Here is a 13,172-nt window from a genome sequence, read left to right on the forward strand (position 1 = left end):
AACGTCAGCAGATCTTTTGACACTTTTTTTAAAGAACAGACGGTGATGGATTTTTGTAATGAGGCATGGTGAATTTAACCAGGAGTGGAGAGACCTGACTAACGCGTTTTTGCTTCTTCTTGCGTTTAGCGGTAAAGACACAGATCCGCGCTCTGTTGTGACCTCGTTAACTGCACACGGAGATGCATTGGACACGTTCAAGCCCATTACAAAATCGGAAGATTCAGGTTATCCAACGATATTGTGGGCTTTTAATCAACACGAGATATACCCCCCCCACACACACACACACAGGCACACACACAGACACCATTTCACACCGCTCACTCAAACTTATACCCTTTAACCCACGTAAGTTTGACTTGAAATTCAGCAACTAAACTGTGGCTCATGTCCGTTTATCTTTTGTGATCAAATTATATGACACTGTTGCTCTATGGGGAACTAAGCACCTGATTAAGACAGTCTCTCTCTCTCTCTCTCTCTCTCTCTCTCTCTCTCAGGCCACTGGTGTGACTACAGCCTGAAGGCACACCTGTGAACCTCAGGCTGCTGCGAAATTGCCCTGAAATATTTGGTGCCGTACATCCGCCTCACTGCTAGCACGAAATAAGAAAGCCCTTAAGTACAAAAAAAAAAAAAAAAAAAAAAAAAACTACAGAGAGAGAATTCGGGAAACGTAACCCCATAAATCATAGCACATACAGTTACACTGACAATAACCAGACCTTTTTTTTAATGTATGCAATACTAATAATGGCTTCATATCAGAGATAAAGATTGAAAGCCCCATTTAATAGGCAGCAAGCGGGATTTTCTTAATCGCTTGCTGTTACCCATCGCGCCTGTAGATGGCAGCATTTACTCCCAGATCACCAGTGCATGTGGCGTAACCCCTGATCCTGAGACTATGAGCTACTAGACTACGACGATGCTGAGAGGGACGCCTGCGTCTTTTTTTTCGTACAGGTGAACAGTATTCATACACTCAGATTTTCCTATGAGCAGATTATTATTATTGTTGTTGTTGTTGTTGTTGTTGTTGTTAATACTTTGCCGACTTTAGCAGTACACAAACGAGACCGCCACCACAATGCAGCATATTCCAGTTTGCCAACTGGAAAGAAAGAAAGATTTAAAAAGACGTAATGATAAAAAACAAACAGAAAGAAGAAACAAAATCATGTGACAAACAGAAGGCCCTGAACCAGGTGAGCAGGTTGGTTTAACGGGGATCACGATCATAAATTCGGACTTCCAGTTTGTTTGTTTGTTTTTTTTAAATCCCGTCTGTCCGGTCACGTCTCCGCCACGGCCGGTCCCGATGCAAGAGCGAACCGCGTCGGTCCGTCCGTCCCCCCCCCCCCCCCGACCATTTTCTCCCTCCGCCAATAACGGCGCCCGAGGTGGGAGGCGCATGCAAGCGCAGCCCGGGCGCAGAGCGCGAGCGCACGGCGAGGCTGAGCGGACTCGCCGACTCTCGCGGATCCGCTCCGAAAATCAGGACACGGGGGCGGGGGGCGCTCCGTCTGCACGCGCTCGTGGGCTGTGGAAGGCGTCGGCATCGGCGTCATCGTATTTAATTTCTTTCTTTTAAAAAAAATATTATTCTTTTTATTTATTTATTTTGCGAAACCGGGACTTGCTGGACCGATAACAGATCGCACGGTGAAAAATAACTGATGGCGTTCAGGTGTCAGCGCCGTTAACTTTCTGGCCGTGTGTTCGTCGCGCTGAACGTCTTGTCTGCAAGAACGAGCCTTGGTCCCCAAAGACGGACGCAAGCCGTTAAAATGCCATGCGGCGCCCGCGCGGGACACCGAGCGTCGGTCGCTGTGAACGTGCGTGCGTCGCGCACCACCGACGGGACCCGGTAAGCGCGCGCGTTCGACGGACGACGACGGGCGCACGGCGCGCGAAGGAATCGCTCTTTCTGACACGGCACGTCCGGATTTGACTTGGGTGGGCTCGGGCGACCGGCGGCTCGAAGTTTCCTGTCGCCCGTTCGGCGCGGACGCGAGAGAGTTGAGTGATTTTCCCCCTCTCGGAGTTTGGAGTGCTGGAGGTAAAACGGGAGGCGCAGAGATGCCCCGCCGACTCGGTTTTGCACCGTGATCCTACCGGAATGTAATCGCATGTGTTCCCGGTCAACATGCATAAAAGAGATTTAGGGTATTCAGACACTCTGGAGAGTGATGCTGTTCTCCAGGAGTCGTGAAGTTCACTGTCGCGTGTTTTGCAGCCTCGAAGGACTTATGTGGCTATCACGCGCGACATCCTGCTCGGCGAGGACTCCTGTCTGAACTGCGATTCTATTAAAAACACACAGAGAGAAATTACCTCTTTTTTTTTACAAACCAAAAATGCCTCAGCATTGCGTTAATTATCAATGGACCTGCTTGGTCGACGGTGACGTGCATTGAGGACCAGGGCTCCGAGAAAAGTTGCCCGCGCGTGGACACGTGCCCAGGCGAGGTAAGCGGCGCCTGCCGGCGGACCGGTTTCCGCGCGCGTGCACTTATTTTCACCTCGCTCGGATGTTTTTTCAAAAACATGCGAGTTATTCAAGAGGGTGATAAACTGTTCTTGCTGTGGAAACGGTGCCGTGGCTCTTTACTAACGGCGCAGGCACGCACACACACACACACACACATTTTTACCATGTCATGAATATCTAACATCCCTATAACTAAATCGATGTACTTGTACCAGAGAACCTATAAATACCACCAATGTGGTTAACAACTCTCTTTTGTTTAAGCATAAAGTGTGTGTGTGTGTGTGTGTGTGTGTGTGTCCGTCCACAGTGGCCTGTGCTCTGACACTATGCTATAGCGCTGGTATGGGAGTTACAGGCTGAGCGTCACCCCTGCCTGCCGTCCCCGTGTCACGCCGTCGCGCCGGCTGTCCACATGCAGGCCAAGAAACGTTACCTGCTGGTGTCGGCGGGGGCGTGCGCGTTGCTTCTAGCCTACGCCTGGACCCTGCGCATGGCCGAGCTCCACACCCGCCTCCCCCAGGGCCCGGTGCTGCCGGCCCCCCCGCCGCTGCAGTCCTACCTGGAGGGGGCGGAGCATGAGGAGGATGGTCCCCTCCTCTTGCACCAACACACCTCCCCCCGCGAGCGCCACGACGTGTACAAGAGCCGACGCTGCCGTATGGAGACCTGCTTTGACTTTTCCTGCTGCCGCCACGCCTTCCGCGTCTACGTGCACCCGCCGGCGAGGGGCGAGGCCGCGTCGGAGGGCTACCGCAAGGTGCTGGCCGCCATTGAGGAGTCGCGGTACCGCACACGCAACCCGGCCGAGGCCTGCCTCTTCGTGCTCAGCATAGACACGCTGGACCAGGACCGGGGCCACATCCGGGCGCTGCCGCTCTGGAACGAGGGGTGCAACCACCTGGTCTTCAACCTCTACTCAGGCACCTGGCCTGACTACGCCGAGGATCTGGGCTTCGACACCGGACACGCCATGCTGGCCAAGGCCAGCGCCGACGCAGGGAACTTTCGACCCGGCTTCCACGTCTCCATCCCGCTGTTCCCCAGGGAGCACCCCCTGAAGGGTGGCGGGAGGGGCTGACTGACGGCCAACGATGTGCCGCCCGCCCAGAGGTACCTGCTGGTGTTCAAGGGGAAGCTCTACCTCACCGGCATCGGCTCAGAGACCCGGAACGCTCTGCACCAAGTCCACAATGGGGACGACGTGATCCTGCTGACCACCTGCAGTCATGGAAAGGACTGGCAGAAGCACAAGGACAGGCGCTGCGACCGGGACAACGAGGAATACGGAAAGTAAGTGAGCTCCCGTTCCCGACCCATCGAGATTTCTCATGGAGCGTTTCGCGGCTCGGGTGGCTGCGGTGGAAAGTGGGTGCTCGCGTGGGAGTGCCCCGAGCGCGAGGGGTGGGTCCGTCTGTGCGGCGTGGGCCCAGTGATTGGCTCTTGACGCTGTCGCTCTGATGAGGCGCTCTCTCTCTCTCTTCTTCACACACACACACACACACACACACACACACACATGCCTGCTGTCATTTCCATAATCCAGGGTGGATGTGTAAAATGGCCTGTTTACCTTCGTGGCCCACGGGAAGAGGTCTGGCCCTGGTTGTTTCATCCTGGTCTCACGCTTGTCTCACTGGCTCTTTCTTGTTTGTCACGTTCCCGGCGGGTCCAGCCGGAGTGCAGACCCAGACCGAGATCTTTTTGCAAGGGATTCTCGCAAGCGTGAGAGCGCACGTCCTCGTCCGTACGCGAGTACGCACGCAATTCTACTGGAAACGGCATACCCGCAAAATGCACGGACAGCTAGGTCGACCAGCGCCGGTCGGTCCGAAGGCCGAGGTGTGATTGGATCATTCTAGAAAGGGGAGGTCTAATGCAGCAGCAGGCTGGGACCGAGAGCCAATGGCTGGTTGTTGTCGGAGCATGGCACAAGGGGAGGCCCCGCCCACCCTTAGAACAGAGAAAAAGGACTTGTACACATTTATTAGGTAATGCAAGGGGGCGGGGCCCATGGGCGGGGCCGAGGGGCGGAGGCCTGCTGTTCGTCTTCTAAATTCTGATTTTCTTTTTTTTGCTTTCTTGAGTCCTTCAGCAAAGATCTAAGCCCAACAATAAATTCCCAGTCGCCGTTGAAATATTTGCAGCAAATGACCTGCTAATAGAATAACTCTGTCACGACGTCTGCCCTGTGCCCTTATATACACAAATAAATAAAACTAACGTCCTGTCACGTGACTGGAGCCGTGGTCTGATGGGGGAATCTGGATCTTGGCTTTAACTGGAGTGATATGTGAAGTGTTCCTGTATGAATGAAACCAGAGGTCCTGACCCTCAGACACTTACAGTTTAAATAAATTGAAAGGGATTTCAAAGTGGCAGTACAGTCGATAATTGGCCCTCTATTGAATTAAGCAGGATCGGAGAGGCAGAGGAGGGTGGGATTCCTTAAACACGCACGCACAGCCGAGTGTGTTTAATTATCGAGTGACTCGGAGTCAATGAGAGACCCTCTTTGGAAGCCTGTTAGATGTCTTTGTGAGGTTCACTTTGCTTCTCGCCTGCAGGGATAAGGGGGAAAGAGGGAGAGAGGGATGGAGGGGTGACGAACGGAGAGAGAAATGGCAGCCCCGCCGATAACACAAATCAGAGGGCTCTAAATTACAGCCGCTAATGGCCAGTTGACGGAGGGAGAGAGAAAGAGAGCCTAAACTAATTCTACAGTCATAGCTATGGGGCAGGTGTACCTATAGACTGGTAAATCAGTACACAGTCTAAACTCATTTTAGTGCTTCACCTCTATAAAGGTGTAATGTGTCATTTTAAGCAGGTAAAAATAGAAACCACACTCATCTGGCTTTTGCTCTTTATTTTTAAAACAGAAGTAAATTCTCACAGTGAAGTAATGGCTACAGTCAACAATAAAGCACTTGACATAAAATGATATGCACATTTATGTAACGATGGAGGCTAGGCAGGACGCACGAACGAGCCGACAAAAGTTACGTTTATTAACACCAGACAACAGACAACATAGCACATTGTATTAGCCTATCACCGACAACATCCACTACTAAACAGGAGACTAATATACACGCACAGTAATGACACAAAACGAGGAGCAGGTGTGAAACACAGGGAGGGCGTGGTACACACACACACACACACAGGGCGACGTCTGGGAGGAGGGGCCATACCGTGAAAATTTACACATAATTTTTTATTTCATTAAAGCAAAAAGCACTACTACTAAATAAATTACATGCAGAAAATCTAACAATTCACAGAAGTATGCAAATCACCTTTCAGCAGATTAACCCCTAATGAGGCATTTACAGTGATGAAACAAATAAAATACTTGCTATTTACTGGCTACCACCCATGTTTTTGTATGATCGTTTTTTTTTTCCATTTGCTTGATTGCATTTGTGTGTGTGTGTGTGTGTGTGTGTGTGTGTGTGTGTGTGTGTGTGTGTGTGTGTGTGAGTGTGTGTTTAATTTGAATTTAATTTGATGCTGGCATATTCTGTATAATCTGCATTATCCATTGGAGTGGACGCTGGTTTGCTTTTCTGACTGTGTTCTACAGTGGAGTAAGTGACATCATCCTGTAGGAATAACACATTAACAACTAATATAACACAAACACACACACGCACACACACACACACACACACACACACATGTTTACAAAACACACACATGTTTCTGCAGGCTGCACACTGGATAGCACAAGGGAGAAACACAACACAAAGAAACACAAGGGAAATGATCTCCAGTCAGAGTGAACAGTACAGAAACAGAGTTCAGCTGGGTACTGTTCACTCGCCAGGAAATCTCTCTCTCCTCATGTCACAACTGACTGAAGGGGCTGGGGGAGTGTAAAGGTGTTATCTTAAATGGAGAGAATATAAAGACACCATACTCACCATTAAATCTCTATCAAGCACAGTGATACTGTCATCATTAGACTAAACCCACAACTTTTAACTGTTCCAGACCTTCTGTGTTAAACTGTGTTTAGAGCAGTACTTTAACCAGATGTTACTCAAATGCACCATTTGGTGTAATGAATGCCGTTAGGGTTGCAAGCAGTCAGCACTGAGGTAGTAGATGACAAGGGGCAGATGTGCTGGACTGAACTAATAGCACTTAGGGAGTCATTTTGGGTCCATCCCACTGGGCCGCCACATCTCTGTGACAACGGACCGAGCCAATTTGAATGAGGACATTCTCACTTATGATGTGAGACTGTTAAGGAAGAAAGAGGACACACCAAATGACTTTTAAAAACTTATAAAACCCTACTGCCTCCCTATGTTTGTTGTGTATGTTGGGGATAGAAGTTTGTCAAAGCTTCATTTGAATACACTTCATCTCCACTGTAACTGTAGTTGTCAGAACATTCAGTATACTGTATTTTTGAGTGTGTGTACATTGTGTATCATCAGTCCTGCTGTAGCTGTGTGTAGTGTGTGTGTAACTCAGTAAGAATGCAGGTGTGTGTTTATCTGCTCCTTGTGCTCCACACTGCTGATGGTGAGTGTTACCTTCTCTCTACTTCTGTAGATCATCAAATATCTACTCAGTAGCTACTTTATAAGAAACACTGGAAACATCTAATAGGAGTCCAGTTAGAGACGACATGTCATATATTTCTGATAACGTATAAGAGGCACTTCATGTTATCTGAACATATAAGGTAGAATTTGAACAATTACGATTTGCTTTTTAGACTGCCATCGGTCGTAAATCTTGAAATCAATGTATTATTGTGGTGCAGTTAAATCTCATGCATATCAGCTGCAGCACTCGGGCTAGAGTATAATAGAGCAAAGTAAGCAATCGTTATACTGTGATGGAGTAAATCTTACTCTCAACAATCCCTCTACTAGTTAAAGGAAGTAACAGTATAGTGTAACTTACAAGTATGTAAAATATAATTAGGCTTTCTGCATAAAATAATGTGCTTAAAGCAATTCACTGTGTGCTTGAGATAGTTAAGCCATGTCAAAAAGAAAATCAATGTGGAATTTTTAATTTGAAATACACATGTGCTGAAGACATTGACAGTGAAGGAATTCAATTGGTGTAGCTGAAGGCTGTACACTGGAACATCACATAATCACAGAGATCACTGTATACGCAGGAGACTCGGTACTGCTGCCCTGTTCCTGCACTGATATACACACCAGACCTGAGAGTTTAACCTGGTATAAATACAACACAGACAGAAACACATGGGAAGTGATCTCCAGTGAGAGTGAATAGTACAGAAACAGAGTTCATACTTATAACTGACCACACTTTTCTATTCTTGCAGAGGCTCCATATAAACCTGTAACTCTTACTCCAGTGGACACTGACACATCAAGTCCAACAGCTCCAACTAAACCTACTACAACAATGACATCTCCAAATGGTTATAAGTTATTAATTTGATCAACTACTACTAATAGTAAGATTAATTTGTTTTATAGTATTCTCCAATCAACACCATAAAATGATTCCCCACTAAATACTACTACTACTAACAATAATAATAGTGACATCAACAATTAATTTCTTAATGCAGGTCACTTCATATAGGATACTGTAAGGGTTGGCACCAGGCCAAGGCCCCTCCGGCCACCAGAGGGAGGCCTCAAGTCAACCACACCACTAATCAGGTTTAACACCCAACAGCTGGGTTAGACCTAATAAAAGCCCCGTGACCCAGTTACTCAGTGCTGGGTCTTTGCACCAAGCTCCTATTCTATAACTTCAGGTATTGAAGTCTGTGAGCCCTTGTGCTACACCTCACTTCTTGTCTGTGAGGGTGTTTGGGTTTTTATGTGTCCCCTCCCATCTCCAGTTTTCCATCTGGAGTCTGTCTCTCTCCCAAGGCTTCCCTTAGCCATTCAAGTTCCTCCATGTTTTCTGGTTTTGTTTGGGAAGTTTTAGTTTGGTTTTCCTCAGTGCATCGGGGTTTCCATTTTTTCCTGTCATGTCCTTTGTTCTCCCTTTTTCTACGCTCGGCATGGTGTTTAGTTATTTACCTTTTCTTTTACCTGATCCAAGATCTAACTGTTCTGCACAGGGGCCCACCATTGTTAAAGCGTGGTTGCTCACCCAGTAGGCTAGTGGGAGCATCACTTAGGTGATCTGGGTTCAAGCCTGCCTTACAGATATGTTCTTGAACTGCTTTATGGATGACTTTTCCTACAAAGGGCCATATTGATAGATACTTTAGGAATGTTTCCCAGCATTCATACCTGACTCTTCACTGGCTCCTACTTTTCAAAGCTCTATTAATATGATCAGTTAATTTTTCATTCATGTTGTGTTTATGGCCTGATTATATATAATCTTGCTTTCAGAATGTAAGTGTGTTTATTTTTGATGGGGTGTCATGTTTGGTTGTTGGATTGTAGATTGTGTTGTGGTGTTTTTTTCATGGTGCTTTTATTACCCATTTTGATTTTTTTAAACTACCCTTCAGGAATTTCTGCTCAAGCTTACCTTGGCCTGCACAGTGTTGTATTCCCAAAGTTTGAGGAGCTGAAGACGGACCTGGTAGCTGTGAAAGAAACACACCACCTAAAGGAGGCAGGTTATGGTGGGACTCATGAAGACATTGAAGACCCATATGAGGATGTCGCCACAGATGCCTCAACAGATGATAAATTCTAGACTCCATCCTGTCCACTTCACTTACCACATTTATATGAAATCTGTATGCCTATATAATACATGTAATGACCTTTTTATCCTTGTCTCTTTGTAGCTAAGTTGTTTGGTTGGGTGTTCTTTATAGGCTATAAGAATTTTAAAAATGTATGTTAACCTTTTTTCTTTTTGGCAGCAATTAACCTTTGTGAAGATGCAATTGAAACGTTGTGTTATAAAACACATATTGGAATAGCCCCTGTAAAACCACGTGCAGGTTATTTTGGGGCTACAATCCTGCACTTTTAAAAAATATATTTTTAAAAAATCATAAACTATTTGAATCAGTAATGATTGGAGCATTTAATTCTGTTTGTCTAGTTGTTCAATTTCATAATATAAGCATATATTATGCAAGAAAGTGTTTGCATAACTGCGTAGCCTTGGTACTGGAACACCAGAGTAAAGATAAGCCGTTTTGTTGAACATTGTGTTGTGATCAATTAGCCTAATTTTCAGTTAAAATTGTATAATTTCTTAAGAATGTATTATAGTTGTTGTTTAGGTTGCATTTTGATCCTTAATGAGTGTTCAAATGACTTTGGATTATAATGAATACAGAGTGAGTGAATTGTACCTATGTGGAATGATTACTAATTAATTAATATATAGTTTACATGTATAGGTTATATTTACTTTATTTATTTAGATTTTTTAATCTGAGCCTGATAACAAAATGATAGCATAAAGAGGGGGAAATTATTTTAAAATGTGATTTATAATATGAGACTATAATGTCATTTCAGCTGCACTTCTGTCATTGTTCTAAACAGCCACTGAACATAATTTAGCGCTCCATTATGTCATAATGTATGTCATTCTATTTCTGACCCCAGATCAGTTTATTGAGTGGATTTGCCGATGACGATCATTTTAGACAAAACATCAACAGAGACTACAAACAATTCTTCACGCATAAGAGGTACTGAGAAACGAAAACAAAACGTAAGTAGCATGTAGTTGTATCTACAAAGGCAGATACTAAATATTTGATAACGGAATCGTATTATAAACAAGTAGCCAATATGCGAATTTAAAATGAGAGCACACATTTTAATGATGGAGAACTTTTGACTGAACGGAGAGCTAATTAGTGGGCTGATAGTGAGCCCCGCCCCACTAGTCACGTGGTACGGCCCGCTGCCTGCAGTGGGAGTTCATGGTCTTGTGTGAAACCACGACTATGTAGTCACACACACCTGCACCGGGTTATTCTTCTAATGTCTGTGTGTTTAAACCCCGGCTGGTGTGTGTATTCCTGTCGGTCTGTGTTTGCTAATGTTCACGTACGTGGTGCACTTTATGTTTGTAAGCTGTGTTCAACGTTGCTCATGTTCATCTTGCCTGTTTCGTGTGAGCGCCATTGTGTTCGTTATTCGTGTTCGTCTAACAAACGTCTGTCTACGTCAAGGGAGTTTGTGGGACCTGCGGCACTCGGGCCGTCACAGCTGTTTAATTTCACGGACCGCACAAATATTTTCAAATGCGGAATAAGTGAGTAGAGAATGAACTAACAAAAGGAAACCTTGATAAATAAAAGGGGACGTAGCTGAAAATATTCGGGTAACCGAACTCCATTAGATGAAATACGTTGACTGAGACAAGGGAAAGTCTCTGTAAGACCACTAGTGTGGCCATTATGCACTGTCGGACAACAGGCAAACTTTGATTCACATGTATTAACATTTGTAGAACTTTGATTCACATGTATTAACATTTGTAGAAGAAATAGAGCTACGGGTGGCCATTTGTATATAAAACAATAAAGTCTACAGGCGTTGATTGCTCCTTTCCATATAGAGATATAAAACTGGGGTACAAACGTAATCCTGTGCACAAATGCAGCATGTAAAATAAGCCTTATTTTGTAGAAAATTGTGTTGTAATCAAAGCCTAATTTTCAGTTCAAATTCAGTTACTTCTTAGAAATAAATCTTTAATTCTTAAAAATTCAAGTTTTTTTTTAAATGTCCAGAAACACATGCAAACTGTTACGACTTTTTAAAAGAAAGTAAACAGCTTTGTTATCGTTCAGTACAATAGAGCTTTCTTCTGCCCTTTCTAGATGCCAAGGGACAACTTCATTACTAATTTTATTACCAGAAGCCACAAGAGTCATAGAGACCCTGCTCCCATTGCTTGGTTTAAGCAACATTACTGTGCCAGTCTAGGAGAAAGTGTAAGTGTCTACATCTTTTTTACTGCATCCACAGTTTTATTTATTTTGCCTTCACATTTCCCTGACTTGTACACATGGCAATCCAAAATATGCTGTCCATTAGTGAAGTTTCAACTGCCCAGGTGTGGTCAATGGATGATTCATTTCCTTTACAATTCATCACTGATTATTTCTCATTTCTCACCCAAGAAACAGGAGGACTGTAAGGAGGTTCGTACCATCCGGAGCAGAACTGCTGAACACTTTATGATCACAGAGTCAACGGAAGAGATTTGCTCTTTGGACCACAGCGCCCATGTAGAAGGTGCAGATGTACTTTCTTGCATAAATCTAGCTTTACATTAAGAACACACAGTAGGACATGATGTTTGCGCACTTTAAATATGTGCCTGTACTTTATTATGTAATTGCATTTTTATTGATTTTTTGGGAAAAAAAGCATCTGTAGATGTAAGAGAGGATCTGGGTGGAGTAGGGGAATCTATTAGTGGAGAAGTGGAGAACACCCCAGCTGGTGAGTAGCATCAAAGCACCACATCAATAATCAGAGTTTACATACATCCACTCCATGGACACCAGTTTAAAAATTCTACTTTTATTTCAAATATAAAGGCTCAGAATGCAAGAAGTTGAAGAGAGTACGCATCTTCTTCAGACGAGCATGGCAGGCTATAAAATTCACCTTGTCCTGTGCCAAGCGCTCCAACAAAATTAGTCCTACTCTTTAACTTTTCCCAGCTCTTTTTAGCAATTTATTTTGTATTTCTTTTTTCCCTTCATTTTCCCCAACCTGTCTTTTCATTTTCTGAAATAACATCTTTTGACTTTTTGATTTATTTTTGATTAATAAACTTTAATTCATGCAAAGATGTAGTCTGTTTGCATTCTGGACCATTTAATCATCTTTTTCATTCTAAGACCAGCCAGGTTATGATTCTAATTTGGCCAAATAAATCTTGAATGATTCAACTCACTTTAATAACATTTTTAGATTATCACATATATGTACAGTTTCATGTCACTCACCTTTAGTGAGAGGAAGTACAGTAAAGGGAAAACACAAACTGAGCATCCTTGTCTCTATGGAAACACCACTGACCTCCCAGCACACACTGACAACTCTACAACCAGATCTCCACTACCACTGTGGACACACACTGACTCCAGAACTCTCACAGCATTACTTCAGTACTCCAGACCCTAATGTCCACCCAGCAGAGAGGAACTGGGAACAAATGAACTTGACCAGAGCTCTTATGTTTCTTTTCAAGTTCACATCACCAGCTTTACGGAGATATACAAACCCACACACAGTGCCATCATGTCCTTTGACCTGTGAGGACTCTGGTTGTTTCTTCCTTTGTGATGTATCCCACAACCCCACACTGACCATGATGCTGCATCTGTGAAACCATATAGGAGACACACATGCTCATTATAAAGCAAAGGGGGTGGAGTCTGATGTAGAGGAGAGAAACAAACAGACATATATTATCCCATCGCTCTTATTCTCAAACTCCTCTTTCTAAGTTTATAGTTTTAAAATTCAGTTTATAGAGTTAATCACCTCAAAGTTTGCGCTCATACAAATTTTTGCATTACTTTTTCATGGCTTGATATATTTTATGTTTGCACTGTCTTATGATGTCCTGTGTACTTAATATTTTATTCATTGTATCAAATTTGTTTTATTGGTAAATATACATTGAACTATTATGCACTGTCACTACAGAATGCTGTCTGCTATATGTCTCCAGAGACTATAAGCATGCAAACACACACACACAC

General features: G+C 44.4%; 1 protein-coding gene, 1 long non-coding RNA gene and 1 pseudogene across 5 annotated transcripts in view; all 3 read left to right on the forward strand.

Annotated features, from left to right (window-relative positions):
- The first annotated feature begins 1,444 nt into the window (after positions 1-1,444).
- LOC145659974 (exostosin-1c pseudogene) lies at positions 1,445-3,784 on the forward strand (annotated as a pseudogene). Its single transcript, XR_014126184.1, has 2 exons — positions 1,445-2,475; positions 2,808-3,784. The product of XR_014126184.1 is annotated as an exostosin-1c pseudogene (transcript).
- Positions 3,785-10,040: 6,256 nt separating this feature from the next.
- LOC145659978 (uncharacterized) overlaps positions 10,041-13,172 on the forward strand; it is a 134,919-nt gene continuing 131,787 nt past the window's right edge. For both annotated transcript variants that reach the window (XM_081723896.1, XM_081723903.1), the window contains exon 1: positions 10,041-10,150. In XM_081723896.1, the coding sequence (XP_081580022.1) occupies positions 10,067-10,150 (84 nt within the window). In that variant the 5' untranslated portion in view covers positions 10,041-10,066. The remainder of the gene's footprint in view (positions 10,151-13,172) is intronic.
- Positions 10,334-12,265, forward strand: LOC145659975 (uncharacterized). Of its 2 annotated transcripts, none has more exons than XR_014126187.1 (5): positions 10,334-10,491; positions 11,271-11,384; positions 11,574-11,688; positions 11,824-11,898; positions 11,997-12,265. It is a non-coding gene; the product is annotated as an uncharacterized LOC145659975 (long non-coding RNA). The 2 variants fall into 2 exon arrangements; XR_014126185.1 differs by having other exon boundaries at positions 10,335-10,699; positions 11,997-12,264.

Source organism: Electrophorus electricus, chromosome 2 (genome assembly GCF_041902795.1).
Source record: "Electrophorus electricus isolate QZ-2024a chromosome 2, ASM4190279v1, whole genome shotgun sequence".
NCBI classification, from domain to species: Eukaryota; Metazoa; Chordata; class Actinopteri; order Gymnotiformes; family Gymnotidae; genus Electrophorus; species Electrophorus electricus.